A 14201-nucleotide genomic window follows, 5' to 3' on the forward strand; every position below is an offset into this window, starting at 1 on the left:
AGGTTCAGAGACAAAGTCAGCTCCCTGGAAATAATTTCCCTCTTATTGAAAACTTCTGAAAGGCACCGTGACCAAAGCAACAGGGCTTTTGTAATGGAAGTAGACACTAGACAGTTGATTTAGTGAAGAGTAATAGAGTGGCAGGTGTCTGTCACAGAATATGCATTTCACTGGAAAACAAGTGAAAATAGTTATAGAGAGATTAGAGAGTAATGAAAGTCTATTTCACCATCAGCTCAGGCCAAAAGTATCTACAGGGAGTCATTATTATAGTGCTAATGCTTGCTAGTGACAAACTTAAATAACAATGACCCCATAATTCAATTATGCAACATCCCTCTGGAAGGATTCTATATGTAGACATGTACAGTACATCCTAGAGATGTGGGCCTTCTTTTAAAACTGGAAAATGTTCTTTTTTTTTTTTTTAACTCAACCTTTTTGCTTGACAACTAACAATAAATAAATAAAAACAATTTAAGCTTGAATATACAGTATTTATTTCAGGCAGGAAATTAGTACATTCAAGTAACAAGGAATATATTGTATTTCAGTTAACCATTAAGCGTTTGGCCAGCAGAAAAGAAACTGCAATGAAGGAACCGCATTTGCATCTGCATCACTTCACATTAGAGTTTTGTGTGAACAAAACAGACAACATAGTCCATTAGATGTACAGTCCTTTATGTGGCAAAACATCTAAGGCATGTCTTGATGTGTGTACCTTAATCCTTATAATACACAATATGCTGTATATTGGTGATTTCTGGTGATGTCAATCATATACATCTGCATTCAGTGCACTTACTTTAAAAGTAAGCATTAGTGTACATATTCTGACTAAGTCAGATGGAATGGACATCTCATGTTTTAGCAGGGATAAAAAAAAGTTTCTGTTTTTTAAAGGTATGCTTTCTCACAAGCAACCTACGAGTAAATTAGATCATTCATATTGTTACAATGAAACAAACATTCAGATTCAAATATGTTCAATATACATTCATTCTTGTGCACTCATAACCACAGTTTATGCCCCTGATTTCCATTACATGTCACTCTGATGTGTGATTTTTCATTTACACTGTGGAACATTTGTATAGCAGTACATACATATACAGTATGATACAGTAACTATGATGCATAATTAACCCTTGTCAACAGTCCCTCCAATGGCTAAGGCTTACAACTGGGTGAATTATATACTGTAAATAACTGCAATTAAATATGTTGTTCTGACATAAATATACTAAAATTCTAAACAATTTTCCTTCCATCAAGTTAGAAAAGCTTTATGTGCTGTTCAAGTTTCAGCAGTTCCCTTTTTACAGTACCTGAGTAGTAATGCTGTGCTTTTGCATATATAATCTGCATATATAATGGAATCACAAGTGAATAATAAGTAAAGTGCATTATATGTTACTCTTTGATAAATAAAATAAGGAATCCAAAGGGCTAACTTATGATAATTATTATAAGGTCTAAGGATAATAGAGAAATAACCCCTCTGGAACCATTTTTACATGCTAAAGAGCATCTTTGGTTCTTTTCTTTTATGCTGAAGAAGGATTCTACCAGTTGGCTTTCAGATGATTTAAACCTTTCTGATTTTTTGCCTGTTCCTCTTGAACTTCCTCAAAGGAACCTGGCTGAGATTCCAGGGATGACTTTGTTATCTGCTTTTGCAAGGAATTTTCAGATGATTCCCATTCATGGTCCTCTGAATCATCACTAGTCTCATTTGTCTGGTCCTCCTCAGATTTTGCTGTGTCCTCTGTAATATCTGAGAGTTTGCCCTTCTCCTTTCCATTCTCTTCCACCTCATCTTTCTCCACACAGGAACTCTCTTCTGCATCATCACTGCCGTCTTCTGGAGTCTCTTCATCTTCAACCTCATGTTCATTATCCTCTTCCCTGCTCTTTGGTAGTCCAGCGGCTGAGAGTTTGAGGAAATTCAGAGTGTGAATGAGCATCTTGAAGGTTTTATGTGCAGTTTTCCTCTGTGACTTGCTCTCTGACTCAGAACTCAAATCTATGACTTGGTTGTGTTCTTCTGTTTCTGAGTCTTCTACATCAGCATCGGCACCATCTTCGAACTCTGAATTGTGCTTTACCAAAACATTAAATGAAGTTGCTCCATCTGGTTTGTCATCTTTTGGTTTTGGCTGTAACAGAGGCTGTAAAGGTAGAGCGTTCCTATTATGCTCCCCTTCATCTGTCTCCACATCTGGCTCTGTGTCATCCTCAGCTTCATCACCAGCTTCAGCTGATTCACCAGTGTTGGCCACATAACCAGCTTTGTTTGCCATTACCTCCACATTATCATCTTCTTTATCACTTTCTTCACCTTTATCATCAACACTATCTAGAACAATGTCACCATTGTTCTTAGGGGGTGTTTCATCTTCAATTAGCGCACGATTAGTCAAGACATCATGACTCTTAGTGTCCTCAATGTGAGAAAGAACATCCTCCTCTGCTTTTTCAGTTTCCTTGTCTTCCTCATCGTTTGACTGACTCTTGTCTGTCTCTTCTCCAGTCGTCTCATGATCAGGAGTTTGCTCTGCCAACTCTACCACAGCATTCTTGTCTTCAGCCATGTTGCTATCTTCAACAGAAGCTTTCTCTTCAGACATCTCAGTTTCAGTTTCAGTGGTCCTCTCATCTGCTGTTTCTACTTCAGAAGTCTCTTTTTCCTCAGCTGACACACCTCCTGCAGTTCCTGCATCATCTGTGTTGTCTTCATCTTCATTGGCTCTTTGTACATCAGTTCCTCTTTCTTCAACCGATGTCCCCTCCGCAGTATCTCTCTCTGCTTCTGTTTCATCTTCAGCTGTCTCACTCTCTTCAGCAGTTTGCTCGTCATCTACAGCTTCATTATCAGCTGTATCTCCCTCGCCTGCATCAGCTTCTGTATTCTGCTCATCTTCTGCTGGTTCATCACCATCTGTCTCACCCTCTCTTGCTTCAGCAGTTTGGCCATTTTCTGCCATTTCATTCTCAGCTGTCTCACTCTCTTTTGCGGTGTCCTCCTCACCTGAATCGCTCTCTCTTGCAGTTTCAGCTTGCCCGTCTTCTACAGATTTATTCTCAGCTGTCTCATGCTCTTCTACAGTGTTGTTATCAGCTGTCTCATTCTTTTCTGCAGTTTCATCATCACCTATATTGCTCTCAGTTTCAGCTTCAGCAGTCTCTCCTTCGTCTATAGATTCATTTTTAGTTGATGCCTCACCCTCCCCTGCAGTTTCATCTTCAGTTATTTCATCCTCTCCAACAGTTTCTGCTTCAGCATTTTGTCCATCTTCTGAAGTTTTATCTTCAGTTGTCTCACCTTCTTCTGCAGTTTTATCTTCATCAGTTTCTCCATTTTCAGCTGTCTCATGCTCTTCTGTAGTGTCATTGTTTATTGTCTCAACTTCTTCTCCAGTTTCATCTTCGGTTTGGCATTCTTCTACAGTTTCATTTTCAACTCTCTCATGCATTTCTGCAGCGTCTTCATTAACTGTCTCACCTTCTTCTCCAGTTTCATCTTCAGCAGTTTGTCCATCTTCTGCAGTTTCACTTTCAGCTGTCTCATGCTCTTCTGCAGTGTCTTTATTAACTGTCTCACCTTCTTCTCCAGTTTCATCTTCAGCAGTTTGTCCATCTTCTGCAGTTTCACTTTCAGCTGTCTCATGCTCTTCTGCAGTGTCTTTATTAACTGTCTCACCTTCTTCTCCAGTTTCATCTTCAGCAGTTTGTCCATCTTCTGTAGTTTCATTTTCAGATGTCTCATGCCCTTCTCCAATCTCGTCATTAATGGTCTCACATTCGTCTCCAGTTACATCTTCAGAAGTTTGTCCATTTTCTAAAGTGCTTTCTGCTTCTGCAGTTTGTCCATCTTCTGCAGTTTCATCTTCTGCTGCCTCACCATCTCTTGAAGTTTTGTATTCAGCCATTTGTCCATCTTCTGCTGTCTCACCCTCAGCTGTCTCACCTTCTTCTGCAGTGTCACAACCAACTATGCCATTCTCTCCAGCAGCTACTGCTTCAGCAGTGGCCTCACCCTCTTCAACAGATTCTGTTCCTGCGTTTTGCCCTTCTTCAGCAGTTTCATCATCAGCTGTCTTGTCCTGCTGTTCTGATTCGTCCTCAGTGTGTTCTTCAGATGCTTCCTCCTTTGCTGCTTCAGTTTGCATTATGTCATCAAATTCACTAATGTCATCATTTGCCACGTCTTCATCTAATTCATTAATTTTACAACTGCTTGCACTTTCTTTGACAGCCATTAAATCAGAATCAGTTTCAGTCTCTTCTTGCTCTTCATCTTGTTGCACAGTCATTGTGTTAACAGACATCTCAGCAATTTCATCCACATCTCTCTTTAAATGTCTGGGTGTATTTGATTGTTTCTCTGAACTATCTTCTACATAAGAGCAAGAGGCACTGTCTTCTTCTTCATTCTCCTCACATTCTTGTTTTTCATCTTCAATTTCTTGAGCACTGGAAGCAAGAATTTCTTTATCTGCCCCCTCTTTCTCATCCTCCTCTTTGACAGCCTCAAGCCCTGCATTTTCTCCTTCCATCTCACTTGCTTGTACATTGGCAGTCTCCTCAATCTTTTCATTGTTTGGAGCCGATTTCTTCATCTGGAGAATTCTTCTTAAATCAAAGTCCATCATCACAGCGGCAGAATTAAGCATTTCCACAGGTAACACATGCTTGGATGCCATTTTCTTTTTCAAGCATGTGTCACAAGGACAATATTCATCATCGCTACGTTGATCGCTGAAATCGGTCCCTGTCATTGTATAATCATCGTCACTTTTAGCAGGTTGTGGATCAACTGATTGGTTGCGCATCACTTTCAGACGTCTTCGCCTTTGCTCTGTTTGAATGGTAGATTCACGTGACATTGTGTCTTTTGGTGGTCTTGGTCTTCCAGCTCTGCCTTGGATTTTCCTTAGCTCCCTGTCTACACTCGATTGTATCCGTCTGCGGACTTCATCTTGCAATTCGCATATCATGGTATCAAGTTGCTCGTTGTCATCCAGATTCCAACGGACTTTGAACTCAACCATTGCGTTAACATAATGTGTCATAAATTGCTTTTCTAATTTGTTCAATAAATTCAGAACCCATACAGGATCTGGGTCTTGAGACAGCCTTTTCGATAAATGACCTCTTTGTTGTTTTGGAGCACTGCCTGAACCTGTGTCCTCTTGGCGGTCTGATTCAGTTTCCTCTTTTTTGGGATTATTCCCAGAACTCTTGTTTGAGGAAAGAGGTGTTTCAATGAATTCCCTTGGACTATCATCACTCCTGATTGTCTCTTCAGAGCCTGGGACATCATCTTTTAGCTTTCCTTCATCTGTGTCCTTTGTCTCTGGGGTTAACTGAGCTTGATTTGCTATATCTGGAGTGGCTGAATCATCTTTTGATCCTGGCGTTTCTGAAGCTTCCCCTTCTACTGTTTCATCAACTTCCTGTACCTTTGTCAGGGTTTCCAGGACTTCACATTCTGTGTTGATTTGTGCTTGGGTGCCATCATTGACACTACTTTTCCCTGAACCTGTTGAGCCACTGTTAACATCTACCCCTGAGGATGACCTGGCTTTGAATTCCTCATCCAGATGCTTGTTTCTTTCCCCAGATGTCTTCTCACTGTCTTTTGGGTCACAAAGCCAAAGAGACTTGAGCATGCTCATGAGCTCCTGGTATTTTTCCTTTTTACCGTCTTCATCACTAGGACCAAAGTCTAACAACTGAAGATTTGCCAAACAATCCAGAAGACCTTGCGCTGATGCACTGAGCTTAAGTCCATATACAGAAGATACCTCTGGTAGGCTATTGCATCGGTCGAGTTTGGGGCTCAACAAGACTTTCATCACCAGAACCGAAGAATCAAACATCTTTGGTTCATCCCCTCTCTGAGAGTGATCACCCTCAGCAACTTCAGGAGATTTTTTGTCAGTAGCCCCTTCTGTATTCACCACATGAGCATCTTCCATTTCATTTTGTGTTTCAATCTTGGTAACATTACTTGGCCGCAAACTTCCATGCTGATTATCATCTCCTGATGGCACATGTGATGTGCAAAGTGGCTCTATCGAATCATAACTGTCATGGAATTCGTCGCCGAAATCACACAAGGTGGTGTCTGATGGGATTTTCCTCAGCCATTCATTCACCACCTCAGTTGGAGAAGCATTTGGCAAGCAAGAAGGACTCAGCTCAGACATGTCATCATCCATCTTGTGGCAAGAAGAGCCACTTCCAATTCTTTTTCTACATTTGCTACTTTTTTCACTTTTAATTTCACTGACACTTAATTTTCACTGTATCAGATCTACAAGACTGAGGTTTTTTTGCTGCTGCATTCAAATGGTCAATATATTCTTCTTTTGGTTCTGGAGCAGGGACAGTCTGCGATAACATGCTATCATTAGAGCTTCCAAGTAGAATAACAGGTTTTTTGGATTTTTTAGGTTTTTTAGGACTTAGCTGGTTTCCTGAGGTAACAGAAGTCGCTGAATGACACTTCGGTGCATTGTCTTCAACTTTCTGTGTTGACTTGGTGTTTAATTTATTGCTTTTTTCATTAACAACTGTAGCTTCGACATCATTCTTTTGACCATTTACTTTCAAACGAGATGAACTGGATATATTACTCTTTGGTCTGTCAGTCATTTCTGCAGTATTTCCTTCTTTCGTTTTGGATTTCTCAGAGTCTGAGATTGCTGAGGCACTTGAAGCACGTGAAATTTTTCCTTTCTGTTGTGTAGAACTGCATTTTGAACAGACACTTTGAGATTTATGGGTAACATCTGGACTTTCAGCTTTCTCTTGACCTGTGATTTCAGTGTGTACAGACATATCAGAAGCTTTGCTAGATGGACAATTCCCCTGGGTTTGAGAGCTCCGCCTCACTGAACTGTTGGCTGATGGTTGGCTTACAGATAATGTCATTAAATACTTTATTTTGGAGGATTTATTACTTGCTACATCATCTCTGTCCTGAATTGTGTCTGTAGGACATGTAGAGCCGCAATGAGAGCTTTTGGACTTCGATTTACCTGAGACATTTGACTTAGCTGATGCAGAACTTTTAGGTCTTTCCTCTGGTGTCAGTGTTGCTTCATTTGTGATTTCTACTGGAGATTCTGATAAACACTGGTCAGATTTACCACATAGTTCAGTCTTTGAAGAAGCAGACATTCTTGAGTTAATCGAAACAGCACCTCCATCTATTTCCTCGACATCATCAGCCTCATGGTCTTCAACAATCTCAATAGAAACTGAGGTGCTTGTTGGTGTTAAAACTCTTTCAGAGGCAGAACCAACTGAACTGACTTTGGACTTTGCTGACTTTTTAGACAGAGGACTTGCAGGTATCTCTTCATGGTCGAAGTTTTTTTCAGAAGATGCCACTGGACTTGATGGTTTGTTTATTGCACCACAAATACATTCATTTGAGTTCTCTGTTTGAGATACTTTTGAGTGATCGGACAACGGACTCTCATCTCGGTATAATCCTGTATCTTCAGTGTTTGTGTGTGTTTGGTCCTCACCCTCAGAAACTTTAGACTTCTTGGATCTTGTAGATACATTTGATTTAACTGACAATTTGCTTGGTGAACGGTTTGCTTTTGTGTTCACACCTGCTTTAGACATTTTAGTTTCTGCAGATGCATTAGAGGCCACACTTGTTGATCTTCTGTCAGGTTCTTCAGCTTCTGAGAGGAGGGATTTTGCAGAAGCATTTGATTTAGTAGGCACAACTCTTGATTTAACAGTGGCATCCGATGTTATGGATGGATTTGACTTCACAGACAAAGAGCTGGTTGTTCTGTCTACCACTTTACTTGCTTCTTCATCCTCCTCAGTTGTTCTTTCTGAACATTTTGATTTCTCAGATGCACAAGATTTTGCAGACATTGCACTTGATGCTCGGACATCTACAGTATCTGTGTTTCCAATTTCTTTAGGAGCAACTACAGAAATATTTGACCTTTTAGATCTTGCAGATGTTTCAGATGTAACTGATGCTGTACTCGATGCTCTCCGTTCTACATTGCTGATTATCTCAGAATCTTCTGACTTCTTTGATCTTACAGAAATTGAGGACAAAGTGCTTTCTGTTCTTGCTTCCTTTTCTTCATTGACAGGGTAATTTGGACCAGATCTTCCAGAGGCATCAGATTTCAATGACCTAGAACTTGGTGCCCTCTCTACTTTTTCTTTATCTGGCTCATCTCTGATTATTTCAGAAACTTTTGATGTTCCGGATCTTACAGAGGAACGTGATTTTGCAGATGCAGCACTTGGAGCCCTTTCTTGGATTTCACCATCATTTGTCATTTCATTTTCATCATGTGTGGCATCAGATATTACTGAAATTGCACTTGGAGGTCTCTCTATGTTCTGAACCTCTTCTTCAGCACCCATTTCTGAATGCTTTGACTTATTGGATCTTACTGGAATGCTGGATTTAGTAATGCTTGGTGCTTTTACTTCACTTTCTTCATCATCAGGCTCTTCTGATGGTACTTCTGAAACTTTTGATGCTTTGGATTTTGCAGAGATACTGGTTTTGGTAGAAATATCAGATCTTCCTGACATAGCACTTGGTACTCTGTCTCCTTTTTCTTTGTCATCAGCTTTGACGTCTGTTGCAGAAGCATTTGACTTCGACTTTGCGGAAATGCTGGATTTTGCAGACAAAGCACTTGAAGCTCTCTCTTCTTCTTGGTCTTTCACATCAACAAGCTCATCAGCTAAAACATCTGAAATTTTGGACTTATTGGATCTTGTTGAAACTCTTGATCTAGCTGACAATGCACTCTGAGCTCGTTCCACTGTTTGGTGTTCTGCTGCTTGAGGCAAAGCAGTTGGCACTTTTAAACTATTGGATTTTTTTGGTCTTTCAGAAGCATTGGATTTAGATGACATGGCACTCAGTGCCCGTTCCTCTCCAACTTCAACTCCCTCACTTACAGTCACTCCTGACTGATTGGATTGTGCTGATAATGCACTCTGAGCCCGTTCTTCTGTTTGGTCCTGTGCTTCTAAAGGCTCTTCTGTGACCAATTCTGAGACCGCTGATTTCACAGATACATTCGATTTAGAGGACATTGCACTTGCAGATCTCAAATCATCTCTATCTCCAGCTACAATATCATCAGCCATATCAGATATTTTGGATTTCTTGGATTTAGCAGAGTTACTGGATTTTGTTGACAATGCACTTCGTGCTCTTTTCTCTTTGTCTGGTGACTTCTCTGTGCCTTTGCAGGCTTCTTCAGGTGCTGTGCTGCATTCATTTGATGTTTCAGAGGTATGTAATGCTGCTGCAGATAATCGATCATCATCTCCTGCCACCTCTGACATTTTGGATCCTTTAGATCTTACAGAAACATTTGATTTAGCTGATATTGCACTCGATGGTCTTTTCTCCATTTGCTCTATGTCTGACTGATTCGATTTCTCTTCAGATTTAACAGACAAAACACTGGAGGCTCTGTTTTCTATTTCCTCCTCCTCCATCTTAGACTTATTTGATTTTAAAGAAGCATTTGATTTGACTGACATAACACTAGGAGCTCGTTCCTTCATTTCTTCTCCTGATTTTGGTGTTGTTTCAGATTTCCTTGATCTTGCAGATGTAGTAGACTTTACTGAAATAGCACTTGATGCTCTTTCCTGAACATCTTCTTTTTCCTGTGCTTCGTCTTGGTCTACCTCAACATTTTTGGATGTTCTGGATCTTGTAGAGATATTTGATTTTGATGACACAGAGCTTGGCGATCTCTCCCCTGGTAGCTCTGCTTGAGGAGCTGCTTCAGCTTCAGGTGTGTTTAATTTCACTGAATTTAAAGATTCATCTCCTTGGAAAGATGCTGCTTCTGACATGTCAGACTTTGATTTACGTGAGACATTTGATTTTACAGAAATGCTGCTGGGGGCTCTGTCTTGATCTTCAAGCTCGCTCAGCTCAATTGACATTTTTGATCTTGCAGAAATATTTGATTTTATCAAAATGGAGCTGGGAGCCCTCTCCACTGTTTGATCATCATTTGTCACCGCTTTGATTCCAGACTTGTTTGATGTTCCAGATTTAACACTTGAAGCTTTTTCTTCTATTCTTTCATCTAATGGCCCATCAGACTGTGGCTCTTTAGACTGACTAGATGTAGCGGAAATATTCGATTTAGATGACACAGCACTTACGGCCCTCTCCTCAACATTGTCTTGTAAAGCCTCAACAAAGCCAACATCTGATACGTTTGACCTTACGGACATATTTGATTTAACAGACATAGCACTTGATGTTCTTACTTCAGAGATTTGTCCCTCAGACACATTGTCTGAGATGTCGGTTTTTCTTGATTTGTCAGATCTCTGAGATTTTACTGACATGGCACTGGGTGCTCTTCCATCCTTTTCAAGTACCTCTGAAACATTTGTTCTATTTGATTTTCCAGAGATATTGGATTTTATGGAGATAGCACTCGAGGATCGCTCCTCTATTATTTCACTGTTTGCTCCAGTATACTCAGCGGCATTTTCATTCTCACAAGAGGCTGATAACTCAGACAGTGACTTCACAGAAGTTTTTGATTTGGCTGACAGCACGCTTAGTGCCCTTTCTTCTTTTTCTTCATCTTGCACATCAGTTTTGTGTTGAATGTCTTCTAGTTGATCAATTGATTCAGAATCCCCTGGAGATGCTAAGTCCATGGTGACCAAATTTTTAAATCCAGATGATGCTTTGGGTGAAGCAGATGCTTCAGACCTGCCCTCTTCATCATCTACTTCTGGACTGACCAACTTTCTGGATCTTTTAGACCGTCCTAAAGATGAAGCTTTGCTTGGTGGTCTTGGTGACAAATGTGCAGGAGATGCAGGAGATTTACAGGGTGTAGTAGAACATGGGGTTGGTTCTGCATCTTTGCTCTCCTTATCTTCCTGTTGGCCATGGGATATTCTCGAGGTGCTCAGAGAAAGGTCAACATCTTCATCATCTTGATCCTCCTTCAGTGATGCTAAAATTTGAGAAGAAGAACTCACAACAGATACAGGCCTCTCCTCTTCCTCCACTGGCTGAGTAATCTGAACACTTAACTGATCTTTAGGTAGGTTAGAGGATATGACATCAGGTCTGTTCTCGTCATTTTCAGATACATGAGTGTTCTCAGGCTTGTCTTCTACAGCACTTGTGCTCTTTGTTTTAGGGGACATTGAGTGTACTTCACTTCGACTGTGGCAATGGTTGATGGTACATTGTTCAACTGTGGAGTCACCCTGCTGCCCAAAGGTCCGTTGAATGCAAGTTGCCTTTTCCACTACATGCTCTGTGTACTCCTCACTGGACATTGTGCGTATGCTGTCAGTAGATGCCTTTTTGCACACTATTCTCCGCGAGGACGCACTTGAGCTTGAAGATCTGATGCGTCTTACTGATCCTTGATCAGGAGGTACAAGATTCTTCCAGATATCATATTCCTGACAGTGAGCACAACAGTGCTGGCAATGTGGCTCCTCAAAGTGTCTCTGGTAACGTTTGGTGCTGTATGTCTCATCTGCTAGATCGCCATCGCCAGCAGAGAGAGAATCCGCTTCTGAGCAGCTCTCTGCACTGCCATGCGAGAGGGAACAAGCATCATCAGGTACAATAGGGTATTCATTAAAAGTGCTCTTTGCCTTCTTCACTTCTGTGGACCAGTGCAATGTCTCGTTGTGTAATAGTCGAAAGCGCACTTTCATCTCCATTGACAGGCTTCCGTCTTTGTTGACCAGAACTCGCTTTTCAATGTCATCATCCATCGTATTTTCTCCTGGATGAGGACAAGCACCTCTGTGCCCTGGTGGTAATGAGTTAAGTCCATTGGGAAACAACTTTTCAGATGAGATGGATAGTCTTGCTGATCTGTTGCTTGAATCACACCTTGGATGGATGACGCTTCTTTTAGTTTCAAGTCCAAAGTTGACTACAAGTAAGAAAGTAAAGTAAATAACTATTACAATAAATATACAAAATCATCATATAATTTTATAGATTTTTTCTTGTTTTCTATTTTAAAAAAATAAGCTGTATAAGAAATCAAGTTTTGGTATAAATTTTAAGTTTATTTTTCTTATTCCAACGGCAAATACTTTTTTCTTGTTTTAAGCATAAGTTTAAATGTAAAACAAATAAATAAATAATACTTTTATAAAATAAAATAAAACTTTACCACACGGGTTAGAAAAACTAAACATAACTGAACATTTATTCTCTTCTGTTTAAAATTTTAGCTTCAAGCAAATTTATGTTGTTTTGAGGATGTTTAGTTCATTTTTACTGTAAAGTAAGATGAAAAATACTTTTTGCAGTGTGACCTACCATTTTTCTTGGCCCCCTTTTCATCACTGCAGACACTAGAGCGTTGCTTTGTGTTCAGTCTTGGAAGTTTGTCGTAAGAGTTCTTCCTGAAGCTGTCCAACAGGAGTGGGTGGCAAGGCTCACGTCCCACACAAACCAAAATGCTCGGGCACTGCAGCAGACTTTGCACACTGTCAATCTGAAAAACATGCAAATCATTCAATACATTACATAGACTGTGCTGCTGGTTGATTACAATATGACAGAATCGAATTGATTGAGATCAGCAATATCTGGCTGAAATTAAATCAGCAGGGATTATTACAACTGCCAAGATCTGATGAGGAAATGTGTTATGATGGATTGAAGCCATACCAATTAAAGGTTAATGGCCATGGGAAGTCAACCCATCTGGTGTATACATTTTCCCACACTAATTTTTAATTATGAAAACAGTGATCTGAAACTGTGTGTGATCCATTATGCAGGGTGTTTTAGGTACATGAGTCAGTACCCATGGGTCAGCAAGTGTACAAACAAATAGGTCACAGGTCAATCAAAATAATTTGTCCCTAATTAAAAAACTATTATGACTATATCTATATTTCTTTAAAAGAAATCAACATCAACTAGCAAATCAAATAGTATCAGAGTTCATCTGAGGTCAGTTTTTGTGCTAAAAAAGTAATATATTTAAAATACATATATTTCATACTAAGTATAGTTCAAATCTAATCTAATTTAACATATTTACTGACATATCGCTCAGGACTTACTGATATAAAATTATAATATCTGCTTATATGCTGATATAATAATAATTTGGAGTACTACTTGTGCACAAATGCACAAGCCATGTTAAGCTTAAAATGTGTTTTAATGTCACTATGGATGAGGACTGTATGATTTTTGAATAGCATTGGTCTTTAAATGCAAGATATTCAAAGTGTACCTTAAGTATACTTGCAGTAGTTCCACTTTAACGCAATCAATGCATTTCAAATACATTTTTCACTAGGTTAATGAAGAAATAATTGTCTTCTTTAAGGCTTTTTTGGGAAAGAAAAAGCTAAGAAACATGAGTAGTATGTCCAAAAAAATATTTTTAATTGTAGTAATCCAACAACATCTACTGCAGAATCAGGTTCCAAACCCATGAAAGCATAATATACTGTATATATATGGAGTAAAAAAATAAAAAACACACATCAACATCACATATCACTCTTTAACACAATACTAACCTTATGTTAAATCTGCATGCTCGGCAGTTTTATATTTTCAAAACTTTTCAATTTTTCAGTGGGTTTGAAGATAATTAATTGGAACTGTAGAGGATGCGAGTATCTCAAACTGTATGTTTTCATGGCATTGACCTGCTTCTGCTGGTTCAAAATAGCTCTGATTTGAGCAAGATTAATAGTTATTCTCTGGATGCTGGTGCATCACTGCTGTGCAACAATATTAGTAAAGGAATATCCTGATCATATCTAACAAGAACAGCCAAAAAGATTTATTCAAAGATATTTAAAAAGAGTGTATCAAAGATGAGAATGCTACAATCAAAAGAATTAAATCTTAAATGGTACACAAAATAGTATAAAACTAAATAAGTAACACTGTAATTCAGTTATAAAAAATAATGTTACAAACAGCCTGTACACAGAATGAAAATGTGTATATCACTTGACTAAGATGGTTGTTCAGATTTGTACTGTATTGTGGCATAAATAAATGTCACTCTTTTTTGTAAGAATATTACTGTCAGACTCTGTTCCATGTTTTGTCTGTGTCTTGCTCCCCAGGTGTTCCTTTCCCATGTTTAATTTGTCCCAGGTGTTCCCCATGATGGTTCATGGAT

General features: G+C 39.4%; 1 protein-coding gene across 1 annotated transcript in view; it reads right to left on the bottom strand.

Annotated features, from left to right (window-relative positions):
- Positions 1 to 512: 512 nt before the first annotated feature.
- Positions 513 to 14201, bottom strand: part of rp1l1b (rp1 like 1b) — a 22885-nt gene continuing 9196 nt past the window's right edge. Inside the window, 3 exon segments of the mRNA XM_016481144.1 lie at positions 513 to 6305; positions 6307 to 11966; positions 12362 to 12539. Of these exon segments, the coding sequence (XP_016336630.1) occupies positions 1569 to 6305; positions 6307 to 11966; positions 12362 to 12539 (10575 nt within the window). The 3' untranslated portion in view covers positions 513 to 1568.

The sequence above is a fragment of the Sinocyclocheilus anshuiensis genome, unplaced genomic scaffold (genome assembly GCF_001515605.1).
Source record: "Sinocyclocheilus anshuiensis isolate Anshui unplaced genomic scaffold, SAMN03320099.WGS_v1.1 scaffold405, whole genome shotgun sequence".
NCBI lineage: Eukaryota > Metazoa > Chordata > Actinopteri > Cypriniformes > Cyprinidae > Sinocyclocheilus > Sinocyclocheilus anshuiensis.